The following is a 14,725-nucleotide window of genomic DNA, read 5'->3' on the forward strand; positions in this document are numbered from 1 at the left end:
ATCAATGATTGTCCAGACTGAAGGGGGGCACTTACCCGGGTCATGGACGTGGTCCGGGTCATTTTCCTCCGAGCTTTCTTGGGCTTCCGGACCTCATCATCCTCGTCGTAAAGATCCTGAAACAGAAAATCAGAACATATGGCGGAACTTTAAACAGGAAATGATTGATATTTAATGACTACTGACATTTAGTGGATGAAACCAGCGCATGTGTTTAAACAGGAATAAAAAAAGAGTAATTGTAATTTTATGAGAATAAAGTCATAAAATATAGAAATAAAACCTGTCATTTTATGAGAATAAAGTCATAAAATAGAGATAAAACCTGTCATTTTATGACAAAGTCATAAAATATTGAGATAAAACCTGTCATTTTATGAGAATAAAGTCATAAAATATTGAGATAAAACCTGTCATTTTATGAGAATAAAGTCCAGTATAAAGAGTCATAATTTAACAAAAATAATGTTGTACTTCTATGAGTTTAAAGCCGTCATATTTACACAATAAAGCCATAATATTAGAAGAATAACAAACATAAGGTCATACTTTATGAATCTGAATTCAAGTTCATGTGAGGAACGGCTGAAAGACAAACTGTTTATTGATCCTGTTTTTATGGATTTATTACAGGGACTCTATATCCCTACAACAAAACAGATAAACTATAATAAAATAAATGAACACAAATCTATATCCATGTCTTATCAGTTAAATTATCTTTTTAAATATTGGTGTGAATTTCCAAATTTCACAAGTTTTTTTTTTTTTTTTTTTAACTAAAGGGATTAAATCCATCTGACATCAGATCCACATGTCGACTGCATTGGAACGTCCTTTTATTTTCTGACTCATGACACTAAATACACCTTTTATCCTTTTGCAGATGAATGATGATATAGTTTTAATTGATCCTATGTTTTTATCTGTTAACTATCAGTTGTAATTCATTCATATTCAAACTTTGGGTCTTTTTTTTCACCAGTTTCATTTTGGATCCTGTTTGTGGAGTTTGTTTAAACAGAGGTAAAGGTTCACATCCATCATCTGAACGTGAACATGTGACGGTGTGGACTGAAGACCCTCTGGGCCCCATGGGTCAGGTTCTGATTCTGGTTCTGACCTGTCCGTGGACGGCGTCATCACTGGCCTCCTGCTCTGACGAGTAGCTGTCGTCGTCCTCCTCAGAGTAGTTATCCATGTCTGGAGATCGATCTGAGGACACACACACACCAAGGTTATTATCATTAACGAAAACAAACAAAATGACAAAAACTAGAATTGTAAAAACATTTTCATTAATTGAAATAAATAAAAACTATAATTAAAAGAAAAAAACGATAACTAACTGAAATTGTATTGTGTGTTTACAAAACTAACTAAAATGGATAAAAATTCTGGATAAAATTCCCTTCGTTTTCATCTTTGTCAATGTCGGATCGATATAAAATCGATTTATTTCACTCTAGCAATTTTATCTAGCAGCACCATATGACACTTGACGATCCGTCACTTGTGGTTTCCAGTCGTCTTCTGGTGCCCACTCTACCTGGAAACATGGAGACTAAAGTTGGGAGAAAGCAGCAGAGTCCTATCTGGGATTTATTTGAATACGACGGAGAAGAAGAGAAAAGATACAACAAAACTAAAATTAATACTAAAACTAAGCATTTAGAAAAAAATGAAAACTAATAAAAACTAGCAAACCTGCTCTAAAAAGTAATTAAAACTAACTGAATTAGAGAAAAAAACCCTCAAAACTAAATAAAACTAAACTATAATGAAAAATCTAAAACTATTATAACCTTGACACACACACCCACACCCACAGGGTTAAAACAGAGGATCTATCAGTACATCATCAATATAAGAAAAAAAAACATCAGCTAAATAAACCACATAATCAGTACAAGTAACAGTCAATAACATGAACAGAACCAAACAGAACCAATCAGATGTGAACGTTTGTCGATCACTTCAGTTTGATATTAATTATGTTTATGTTTAAATATTAATGACGTGGGTCTAAATGTGATGGCACTGGTTCTGAACCCATGGATCTGTAAACATTCAACATGGGCTTGGACATGAGGCACAGGTTCTGGACCCACTGGTCCCCCTGAACCCGGTCTGACCCAGTCCATGGATCCAGCCCAGTCTGACCCGGTCCATGGGTTCTAACCCAGTCCATGGATTCTGACCCAGTCTGACCCAGTCCATGGGCCTGACCGGGTTCATGGGTTCTGACCTGGTCCATGGGTTCTGACCAGGCCCATGGGTTCTGACCTGGTCCATGGATTCTGACTCAGTCCATGGTCCTGACCCACTCCGTGGGTTCTGACTCAGTCCATGGTCCTGACCCAGTCCATGGGTTCGGACCTGGTCCAGTCCATGGGTCCTGACTCGGTCCATGGTCCTGACTCGGTCCATGGGTTCTGACCCGGTCCAGTCCATGGGTCCTGACTCGGTCCATGGTTCTGACCTGGTCCATGGGTTCTGACTCGGTCTATGGGTTCTGACCCAGTCCATGGGTTCTGACTCAGTCTATGGGTTCTGACCCGGTCCATGGGTTCTGACTTGGTCCATGGGTTCTGACCCGGCCCATGGTTCTGACCCGGTCCATGTGTTCTGGCGTACTGCTGGTCCTCAGTGGGTTGGATGTTCTTGTGGTTCTGTGCAGATCCAGACCCACATGCTGCTGGTCCTCTGTGGCTCGGTCTAATACTTGGTGCATGAGCTCATGTGTTGTGTTTGAGTGGCCTCTTAATAACATCCAGAACAGGATCAGCCCAGCAGGACCGCCGCCCCATATTTACCCCGGTCCAGATTTAGAGCGCTGTAAGGTAATAGGCCCGACATCTGCTGCACTGCACACGCACGTGTGCACATGCGCGCACACACACACACACACACACACACACACACACACACGTCCATCAGTCTAATCCAGGTGTTTCTGTTCTAACAGGGGTCCGGGATCCAAAACAATAAGGACTAATGTCAGAATATGGTTTCGTATTATGGAATGGATATCATTAGTTTGGGTTCAGTTATTCTCTTTGTTTCTAAAATGGCTCAGATGGTTTGGATTGAATTTATATCAACAATAATTTGGTTTTTTTTTTCTCCATGACTCTGATTTTAAATGTTCTTCCTCTAAATATCTATAATATTTCATATACTCTGACTGTAAATAATGATTTTCTTCCACATCTGACTCTTTTTTTGTGTGAATTTTGCTCATTATGATGCTCTTTTTTACATTTTTGTTCATTTTGAGGCTTTTTTTGGTTCATTTTTAATAATTTTGTTGCTTATTTTGTTCATTTTACAGATTTTTTTTCTTTTTTTACCCATCTACTTTCATCACATCTGACTGAGGAAGAAAAATCTAGCATTAAACTTTAAGGAAATACTGATGTTTCTGAAAAACATTTTATAAATTTAGAGAAAGAAATCTGTAAAATGAACAAAATAAGCAACAGAATTAATAATAATGAACAAAAAAAAAGCCTCAAAATGAACAAAAATGTAGAAAAGAGCATCATAATGAGCAAAATACACAGAAAATAATGAAAGTAGATGGTTAGATGTGGAAGAAATTACTATTTACAGTCAGGGTATGAAAAATATTATAGAAATTTAGAGGAAGAACATTTAAAATCAGAGTCATGGATAAAACAAAACTAAATCAGTGATGATATAAATTCAGTCCAAACTATCCGTGAGTCATTTCAGAAACAAAGATAATAATTGAACCCAAACAAACCAATGCACTGATATCTATCCCATAATATAAAACTCTATTCTGGCATTAGTCCTTATTGTTTTGGATCCCAGAGCCCTGTTAGAACAGAAACACCTGGATTCAACAGGTCCAGACTCTGGTCCGAATCAGGTCCACGTCTGGGTTTAATGCAGTCGTTTCCGTCCTCAGCTGGGAAATAAAAGCCATGTGGAGGGGGGAGGGGCTGGGGAGGGGGCGGGGGCGGGGGCGGTGTGACGCAGATGCCGACACCCACCTGAGGTCTTGGTCTTGCGTCCGGCCTGTCCGCTGCCGTCCTCGTGGTCGATGGGTTGGCTGGATAGAGAGTACACGCTGATCTCCGCCACACGCACCGGCGCCTCCTTCACGTTGCTATGGAGACCCAGTATCTGTCCTCCGTCTGTCGGGTGTTGCATCACCTGGACACCAGAACATTCACATTCAGATCAGCCCCATGACGCTGAGCAGTGTGCGTGTGTGTGAGTCTGAAGAAACACATGCAGATTTAAATAAATATGAACAAATACACAAAGAGGACAGACATGTGGAGTCAGAGTCCAGGAAGGTTCCAGACGGGACAAAGAGGGACAGAAACGGGTCCAAGGAGGGTTCTGTTGGTCCACAGGGAGTCCACCAACAGAGGGTTAGAAAAGATACAAGTATACAAACGAGGGATGTAACAATTACCAGTATAACGATAAACCGCGGTAAAATTGCAGACAGGTAGTATTACCGTTTAAATTCTAATTATCACGATAACCGTGTTTGATTACCGCACTTTTCCAGAGAAAACGCTTATGTACGGATCTGCTTTTATATCAAATATTTGAGTATAGTTTTAATTTATTACAATGTTGATTTTATACACCTAATATTTGGAACCAATATTCACTTTTAAAGTCTCTGAAAAGGTTCGTTCAGCATCTGTGTGTTATTTATGCCATAAAGCATATACATTTCTCAAATCGGATTTTATATATTTTTTTGTGTTTTCTTGCCTTTTATGTTTTTATAGTAGGTTAAAGTGAAAAAAATAATAGCCAGATGATATAGATGAAGTTGTGCTGAAAAAAAAAAAAAAGATTCCAAACATGGCTATAGTAAAGATTTGTTTATATAGTATATAAAGGCAAAATCAAAAGTACTGAACATGGCCAAAATAGGCTCAGACCACTAAGGGTTAATATTTGAATGTTTCTGCCGACAGAAGGTACATTGTGCCAATTATTTTGTATTTTTTGTGCTTTTTTTTTTCAAAATACAACTTCGTTAAATTATTTCAGTGTGTGTATCAGTACTTTTTGAACATTTTGAGCACAATTTCAATAATACCGCGATAATAATGATAACCATGATAATTTTGGACACAATAACCGTGATATGAAATTTTCATATTGTTACATCCCTAATACAAACTATGTATATGACAATGACAAAGACTGAGAAACAGGTTTTAGAGGTAAAGAGGGAACCACATGAAAATGACGGAAAAGACTAAACAAATAAAACGGTCCAAACAGACGTAACAGATAAGAACACACCTATGGTCTCATGATGGCACTAATGTCAGTATTTCAGACTTTACTTCAACATTTGGACAAAATCAGAAAATCAACAAATCTTTAATGTGAATTTCATCCATTTTAACAAAACCTTCATGTCATGACGACAATGAATTGTGGTGTTAGAAAATATTGTTTCTGCAATATATCGCAATATTTCATTTCCCAATACGGTATTGATATTAAAAAGTACTGTATCAATATTTTTAGGTATTTATTCAAATGGAGATATTGTGGAGATTCATTTTTGTTTTTTGTTTTTCTTTTTTTTTTTTCCAATTTTATTTATTATTCTTTAACACTCTTTTTAAATAATGTTAGTTCCTTTGTTGGGATTGAACTAATAATGTTGTGATGTTAGTTCTGAACTAATAGAATATGAACATTTGAAGAGGATCTTAAACTGTAATGTCTATAAAACAGAATTTCAGTTTGAACACGGGAGCATTTTGTGATATAACATTAGATCCTGTTCTGATCAAATAAAATGTGTTTAGTATTGGTGCAGATTTCTGGTGTAATTCAATTCTTCAAGGAAATAATCATTTAAAAAAAAGAAACAAACAAAAAAATAGCCTTTTTAGCGGTATCATGATATATCGTGATATATCGTATCGTGATCCTAGTATTATGATTTGTATCGTATCGCCAGATTCTTGCCGATACACAGCCCAAACAATGAACATGTTCCATAATTATCACACAGATATACACACTGTTTCACACACTGTTTAGGTAATACACACTGTTGATACTGTTTTGTGTATATGTGTACACACACACACACACACACACACACATATATATATATATATACAGGGTGGGGAAGCAAAATTTACAATGAACATTTAGTTGTTTTTTCTCAGCAGGCGCTACGTCAATTGTTTTGAAACCAAACATACTGATGTCATAATCATACCTAACACTATTATCCATACCTTTTCAGAAACTTTTGCCCATATGAGTAATCAGGAAAGCAAACGTTAAAGAGTGTGTGATTTGCTGAATGCACTCGTCACACCAAAGGAGATTTCAAAAATAGTTGGAGTGTCCATAAAGACTGTTTATAATGGAAAGAAGAGAATGACTATGAGCAAAACTATTATGAGAAAGTCTGGAAGATACTATTAAAGAAGAATGGGAGAAGTTGTCACCCCAATATTTGAGGAACACTTGCGCAAGTTTCAGGAAGCGTGTGAAGGCAGTTATTGAGAAAGAAGGAGGACACATAGAATAAAAACATTTTCTATTATGTAAATTTTCTTGTGGCAAATAAATTCTCATGACTTTCAATAAACTAACTGGTCATACACTGTCTTTCAATCCCTGCCTCAAAATATTGTAAATTTTGCTTCCCCACCCTGTGTATGTGTGTGTATATATATATATATATATATATATATATATATATATATATATATATATATACATACATACACACACACACACACAAACTGTTTTCATTAATACAGTGTTTCTCAACTATTTTTGAACACAGTCCCACTAATTTTTGGTAAGTATGGATACATGCTCTTCAGCGATCCATGAAATTAGATGTGGTGTGCCCCAAGGATCAATCTTAGGCCCCATACTTTTTAATTTATATATGCTCCCACTTGGGGATATCATCAGGAGACATGGCATCAACTTTCACAGCTACGCTGATGACACACAGCTGTATATTGCCATGTCTCCTGAAGACACTCGGCCAGTTGATGCCCTTTTTAACTGTATTTTAAATATTAAAACCTGGATGGCAGAAAACTTCTTACAGCTCAACCAGGGCAAAACTGAAGTTTTAGTTATCGGTCCTGAGGCTACGAGAGAGAAATACTTACCAAAATTATAAGCATACTCTTTCAACCCATCTGTACAAGTAAAAAACCTGGGCGTTATCTTTGACTCTGAGCTCACTATCATCCCACACATTAAATCTATTGTAAAAACAGGTTTTTACCATCTTAAGAACATAGCCAGAGTCCGTCCAGTTCTCTCTCGAGCCAACACGGAGATGCTGATGCATGCTTTTATTTCCAGTAGGACTGACTACTGTAATGCCCTGCTTTCTGGTCTTCCCAAAGATAGAATCTCACAACTCCAACTTCTCCAAAATTCAGCCGCTCGAGTGCTGACGAAGACCAGAAGGCGGGCTCATATTACACCAGTTTTAAAATCACTGCATTGGCTCCCCGAGTGTTTCAGGATTGATTTTAAGGTCCTTTTAATAGTCTTTAAATGTCTTAATGGTCTTGCGCCTTCTTATCTTTTAGACTTGCTTTTACCTTATGAACCCTCGCGGACCCTGAGGTCCTCTGGCACTGGCCTTTTAACAGTTCCAAAAGCCAACACAAAAACCCATGGCAAGGCAGCTTTTCAGCATTATGCTCTTCGCCTCTGGAACAGCCTGAAGGGAACCTCAGGGCCGCAGAGAATGTAGAAATTTTTAAAACCAGGCTCAAGACCCACCTTTTTAATTTGGCTTTTAACTGATGCTTCTGTTTCATCTACGCAAAGGTTTTATAGTTATATTTAATATATATATCTTAAGATTCTTTTAACCAGTGCTTCTGTTTTATCATTTTAATGTTTAATATTTGTATTATTTTCATATATGTCTTAAATTTAGCTTCTTTTAATCAGTTCTTTTATATCTTTTTAATGTTTCTTATTCTCCGGTGTTTCATCAGAGGGAGCCCTCCATGCCGGGGGGCGGCTGTGGACTCCGGGGGCTGTGGCGCCTTCTCTCACTGGGGTCCGCTCCTTTCTGGTGGGTGGGGGTCCCAGTTGGCCCTCTCCCACTAGTTGGGATGCAGGGCTGTGTTGCTGGTGCCTGGTCGCCGGGGTCGGCGGCTGCATCCTGGTGCGGATGGCTCCCTGAGACAGCGCCTCCTAAATTGATCTTTTACTTTTACTTGTACATTTTTGTTCTGGTCTACCCGTGCTCAGTCAGTCTTCTTAAGTATGTGTGAGCTTGTGGGTTTGCATGTATATATATGTGTGTGTGTGTGTGTGTGTGTGTGTGTGTGTGCGGGTGAGTGGGTGGGGGGTGGTATTGATTTTTAAACTGATATGTAAAGCACTTTGTGCTACAGTTTTTAATGTATGAAAAGTGCTGTATAAATAAAGATTATTATTATTATTATTATTAATGGCATCATGAGCCTCCTGTCACCCCCCCATCCCCCATTTGGGGGGTCGGGGGTGGTGTTTGAGACTCAGTTATATGTGGGGTCTTACACAGGGGTGTGTTACATCAGATGTGTATAAATGTGTATGTTTTTATCTGTGTTCATTCATCTATAATGTGATAAGAGCTACTTTATATTTATAAGGAAGTTCATTCATTCATTTTCTGAACCTACTTTATCCTCACTGGGGTCACAGGGGCGGAGCCTATCCCAGCCACTTATGGGTTAAGGTGGGGCTCACCCTGGACATGTGACCAGTTCATCACAGGACTGAACATATACAGACAAACAATCACTGTCACATTCACACCTATGGACAATTTAGATTAACCCATTAACCTATCAGTGCATGTGTTCGGATGGTGGGAGGAGCCATAGAGAACCCATTAACCTATCAGTGCATGTGTTTGGATGGTGGGAGGAGCCAGAGTACCCAAAGAGAACCCACGCAGACACAGGGAGAACATGTAAATTCCACACAAAAAGGCCCCATCCCCATGGACTGGTGTTGGAATGGAACCCAGGACCTTCTGTCTGTGAGGCACCAGTGCTATCTAACTAGCGGAAGTTTAATGTGTTAAAGGGGATAAAGAACAATAAAAATACAATAAAGAATCCGAAACTAACATTGATATCAGCAAAAAAGTCCCTTTAAATATCAGTGTCAGTTAAAAATGTTGTAACTGGTTGATTTCTATGACCCAGTTCCTGGTTACGGTTGCTAACGCAGGATTGGACCACGGCCATTTTAGGGAGGGGCTTAGCTGTGTGGGTTTTTGGGGGTTTTTTGAACTCATGTTTAATATAATTCAGCAACAAAACTAAATAAAGAAACAGACAGTAACGTCAATACCAGTGCGTCCCTCCGTCTGATCCCAGTTTTAGGTTTAAATATAAAAACCCTAAACTGTGTTTTTATGAACATGTGAGTGAATAAACCCACAGTTAAAGGTCTTCACTGAAAAATAAAACAAAACATAAAATGAAATGAAATAAAATAAAATAAATAAATAAATAAAACACAACTGTCAGTGACGTCACAGACTCTAAACCAATGAGACTGAAGGTTCGAAGAAAACACATATTTGCACAAACATTGAACTGTACATCATCATCTTCATCCTCCTCCTCCTCCTCACGCTCTGTTTCACTTCCTATCATGTGAATCCAGATGGGTCATAATGTGATGAGCATGAATCATATGAACCGACGTTTAACAGGAGAACAGACCCCGTCCAGGTCACATGACCCGACGCCATCACAGGTTTTGCGGCGCTGTACCAACCTCGGCCATGTTGATGACGCCCACGGCCAGCGTCTTGTAGCCCAGGATGGTCCGGTTCTTGTAGCGTTTCCTCCTCTGCAGCATGATCTGCAGCCGGTTGGCATCGCGCTTCAGGAAGTGAGGGTACTGTTAAAAAAAAAAAAAAAAAAAACAGCTGATCAACAAAGAGTGAACTTTTCCAGAAAACGAACAAAACTAGTAATAAATCAGGAAATCCTAGAGGTGATGTGTTGTGCTAATACATATTTTGTCTTTTATTGATCATTCTTCAACTTTCACTCAAAAATCCTCCTTTAACCCTTTAATGACTCCCATTATAACAGGACTAGATTTATTTATGCTGTTTTTACAATAAAAGTGTCAGGAAATGTATTTTTTCCAATTATTTTACACTTTTTTTTTTTAGGAAGAAGTTAACTTTCAATATCTGTCCATTAATTATTATTATTATATGAAATAAATGCTCAAAACACTGTGCAACAGTAAAAGAAAAAAAACTGTAGAGGATCTGATGAAAAAGGACAAGTCTGAAAAATATAAAGGAAATATGGAAAAAGAACAGAGTATTTCATAAAAGCTGATGTCCTGTGACGGAAGTAAAAACAGAACTGTTCTAATGACGAGTCTGAAGTAAAGGCTGCGTTCAAAGGACTTTAAATGAAGGTTGTGGAGTCGAACAGTGGAGTGGAACACCGTCACATCAGTGTGAGCGTTCACAGCAGAACTCACCTGTAGTGAGAAGGTCAGCTCCAGATCTGTCTCCATCAGACCACTGGGGGGGAGGACGTACTCGTTGGACCTCAGCAGACGTTTAGAACCCTGGAAAAAACACACACACACACACACACACACACACACATATATATGAACATTTAAGGAGTCTTTTCATTCTAGACCCATATATAAAAACCATGTTCCAGGTTCAACCTGTTTGAGCCATAAACAGATCTTTAATCCTTTCATGCCTGACGTCCTCATCTGTGGACCCATAGTTGAACTGACGTTCCAAGGGGTTCTAGAGGTACAATAGTCCAAACCACATGGGTTCAGTCTGTATAGACCCTCAGACATACAATGAACTAAAGGATCATCTGACCCCCATTTAAGAAAGACTGGTCTAGAAGATGTGAAGTGTCCCGTTTCCATGACAACATTGTATTTAATTTGGTCTTTAAGCCTTTATGCATGAATTATGAAAAAAGTATCTAGATTTGTTTCAGATTTATTTCATTTCTCTACATCAGGCTAAAGTTCAAATGCATTTTGACTTTTTTAAAGTATGGTTTAATTCATTAGATACTGAACCTCCTCTGATCCAGGAAAGGACACGATTGGGCTGTTGTTAATTCAATAATTGTTGATATTGGAAACATCAGGATGCAACCATTTTTTCAGATGCATTTTTTATTTATTTTCATGGAATGTCCTTCACAGTGGACAGTTGGTTTTTTTGTCTAAATCTGTGAAGCTCTTGTCCAGTTGTGGACAGTAAACCCATGTGTGGGTCTGAGGAGGTTCACTGTTGCAGATCCCACATCAGTCCACATTTAACTGTAGCAGATCCCACATCAGTCCACATTTAACTGGAGCAGATCCCAGATCAGTCCACATTTAACTGGAGCAGATCCCACATCAGTCCCCATTTAACTGTACCAGATCCCAGATCAGTCCACATTTAACTGGAGCAGATCCCAGATCAGTCCACATTGAACTGGAGCAGATCCCAGATCAGTCCATATTTAACTGGAGCAGATCCCACATCAGTCCACATTTAACTGGAGCACATCCCAGATCAGTCCACATTTAACTGGAGCAGATCCCACATCAGTCCACATTTAACTGGAGCAGATCCCAGATCAGTCCACATTCTCCAACTCAGATGATCCTTTAGTTCATTGTCTGTCTGAGGGTCTGTACAGACTGAACCCATGTGGTCTGGACTATAGTACCATTAGAACCCATTGGAAAGGGAGTTCAACTATGGGTCCACACATGAAAGGGTTAATATATTAAATGTGGATTTGTAAATTCAAGACTTCTAAGACTTTTTTGGACCCCTGTAGACACACTGAGTTGTATTCTTAAATGTGTTGGTATTTGGGATAAGGGTCCTGGTGCACTGGTTCAGAGGACAGTGTGGGTCTGGAAATAGAAACGGCTGCAGCCTGGTCCAAAGGCATCAACATGCACATGGATCCCCGGTGTCCTCAGAAGACCCCAGCTCAGCCTGACAGTAAAGGTCAGCAGGTCTGTGTCAGGACCCGTTCCACCAGGGTGGTCAGGGTCTACATATGGACCAGTATGATCTGAACTGGATCAGAACAGAACAACAACTAACTATAAATAATGACAAATGGTTTTAGTTTAGAGTCAAACAAGTTAAATGACATTATGGAAATGTTTACATCTACTAACTATCCTTTAAAATAAATGTGAATAACATGAACAACTTGAAATTTAAAACAGATAAACCAGTGGAATTGTACAAATATTCTGCCTCAGAGTGCTAATACAATTCCACTAGTTTCTATTCAGACAGTTCAGGTTGGTCATGTTTGTTCTCTTTAATCCACTTCAGATCACACTGGACTGAATGTGGAACCTCAAAGTAAAGCACTTTGACGTCTGTGTGTTAAATCATGACTGATTATTTTGGGCGTCGTCCTGAATGAAGCCCCGCCCCCTGGTTTCCTGTGATGATGTGTCAGCTGTCACTCATGTATTGGATCTAGGGCTGCACGATTTTGACACAAAAAAAAAAAAATCCAGATTTTTTTCCTCTAAAAACTTGATTTTCGATTTCGATTTTTGGGTAAAACTACAAAAGACAACAGAAGTCAGCATGTCGTTTTCGTGAGCAGCCCACAATGCAAGGCACTGCTCTGACCTCAAATCTGTGATGGTATCATGTGATGAACCCACAGAAGTTTATTTTTTCTTAATTAAATCTTTATTGAATGAAGTAGAGTATAAAAACAATGTATACAACAAGAAAATAACATAAGTTTGCCAGGGGGAATACACTATAATACAATGTCCAAATCAGAGCAAATACTTATGTTTTTTATACCTTTTTTGTTTCCAGATTTATCTAACAGCTTTAAATAAAGTTCATAAAGTTCAACATCTTTCAAAAAATAAATATTTGGTTTTGTGTTACAGAATTTACCTTTGTGAATGAAAAATTTAGCAAGTAAGAGGACTAAATTAATTACTTTAAAAAAAAGTTTTTGTTTTTTTTTTCTTTTTGGGGTATCTGGCCCACAGAAATGATACCAATGTAAGTCAGTGACAGGCATCAGTCGTGCGTGCCTGGACCACGTAATGTGAGCGATCCCCATGCGGTTCTATTTAAACTGGGGGATCCGTGCATGGAACAGAACGACCCAGGACACGCTGGAGGGATTATATCCCTGGAGCTGGTGCATGTGTCTGGGCAGAGGGCTGTCTGGGCTCCTCTGCTGAGGCTGCTGACCCTGTGACCCGGACCCGGTTCGGAAGAAGACAGTACGGTACGGATCTGGGACAATGGAAGATGAGTGATCCCCATGCAGTTCTATTTCAGTTGCGGGATCCGTGCGTGAAGCCATGTCTTACATTGCTATAAGTACTGCAGGCTCATTAACACGTTTAAAGTCCAGTCATTACACGGACTTCTGTGACAGACCGCTGTCACTGATAGGAGGAAGAGCCTACAGTAGCCCGCTAGTGCGCGGCCTAGAGGCACGAGAGAGATAAAATCGATTTCACCTTTTTAAAAATCGTCCTAATAAAAAAATCCGATTTTGATTTAAAATCGATTAATCGTGCAGCCCTAATTTGATCTGGTGTTGGTCACATGATTTAAAGGCTCTGATGACTCCAAGGCTCTGGTGTCTATTTTCGTTAAATTATGAGGGTTTTTTTTTAACTAGGACTTTATTCTCATAATATTATAACTTTATTCTTGTAAAATTTTGACTCTTTTTGTATTTGACTTTATTCTCATAAAATTGTGGGTTTCATCTCTATATTTTACAACTTTATTCTTGTAGTGACAGTGTTTTTATTTTCTTATGTGGCCTTAAATTGCCGTTGTAATAAACTGAGACAGAATATTGGTCAAATTACACAGATTTTTCCAAAAGTAATTTCAGGTTGTTGATGTTATTCTCATTTTTTAAAGGACAGTCTGCAGTGGTAAAGGTTTTCATGATGCAATTCTATTAAATAAAGAGCCAAACTTGCAGGTGTCATTCTTATTTATAGGTATTCTATGATTTGATTGGACGTCCCACTGGTCCGTTCAACCTCGGCTCTTCTTCTGTGAAACCGAGGAAACGAGGGTCGGTTCAGTCCTGGTCCGACCTTGTCTCCGACACAAAGACGCCTGTATGTCCTGCCCAGTGGACGGTCCAATGAATGAAGGGACAAAAGCCAAGCTCTCCAACAGCCTGACGTGCATTAAACACACACCACAGCCTGAACTCAATGTCCTCTGCCCCCCCCACCCCCCCGTCTGTCTGAGGCCAGATGGGGGGACGTTACAAGGCTGAAGGAAAACAGGTTGGACTTTACACTTGGTCCCAAGGTTAAGTCTTAAAACATGTAAACTGATCCAAAGTTGGTCCAGATCCAGCAGTTCCACATGGACCCAAGTCCTGTTTAAAAGTGTCTGTGCTTAAACTAAACAACTGATCTGTGTTTAATACATGAATGAACAGGTCTGAGGAAGTACTGGCACTGTCACTTCATTATCAAAGTTAATGGTGCATTTACATATTTTAGTCCTTAAGCTTAAGTTGAAAAATGAGCCTATTTGATAAACAACAGATGAAACTTTCATTTATAACACTAATGTTCACTTTAGTTGGGTCTGGCCCAGTTGTTCATGTTTTCAGCAGTGATAGGAAGTGGTTCAGGGTCAAGACAAGTACTGCATGTG

General features: G+C 38.9%; 1 protein-coding gene across 4 annotated transcripts in view; it reads right to left on the bottom strand.

Moving 5' to 3' along the window:
* Nucleotides 1-14,725, bottom strand: part of LOC115434379 (phosphofurin acidic cluster sorting protein 2-like) — an 84,823-nt gene that overhangs the window by 30,446 nt on the left and 39,652 nt on the right. For all 4 annotated transcript variants that reach the window (XR_003937509.1, XR_003937508.1, XM_030156301.1 and 1 more), the window contains exons 3-7: nt 10,531-10,620; nt 9,802-9,927; nt 4,023-4,185; nt 1,124-1,215; nt 36-116 (exon numbers count right to left, since the gene is read on the bottom strand). Coding sequence is in view for 2 of the 4 variants with exons in the window: in XM_030156301.1 (XP_030012161.1) it covers nt 36-116; nt 1,124-1,215; nt 4,023-4,185; nt 9,802-9,927; nt 10,531-10,620 (552 nt within the window). In the remaining 2 variants the exon portion in view is untranslated. The remainder of the gene's footprint in view (nt 1-35; nt 117-1,123; nt 1,216-4,022; nt 4,186-9,801; nt 9,928-10,530; nt 10,621-14,725) is intronic.

Source organism: Sphaeramia orbicularis, chromosome 15 (genome assembly GCF_902148855.1).
Source record: "Sphaeramia orbicularis chromosome 15, fSphaOr1.1, whole genome shotgun sequence".
Taxonomy (NCBI): domain Eukaryota; kingdom Metazoa; phylum Chordata; class Actinopteri; order Kurtiformes; family Apogonidae; genus Sphaeramia; species Sphaeramia orbicularis.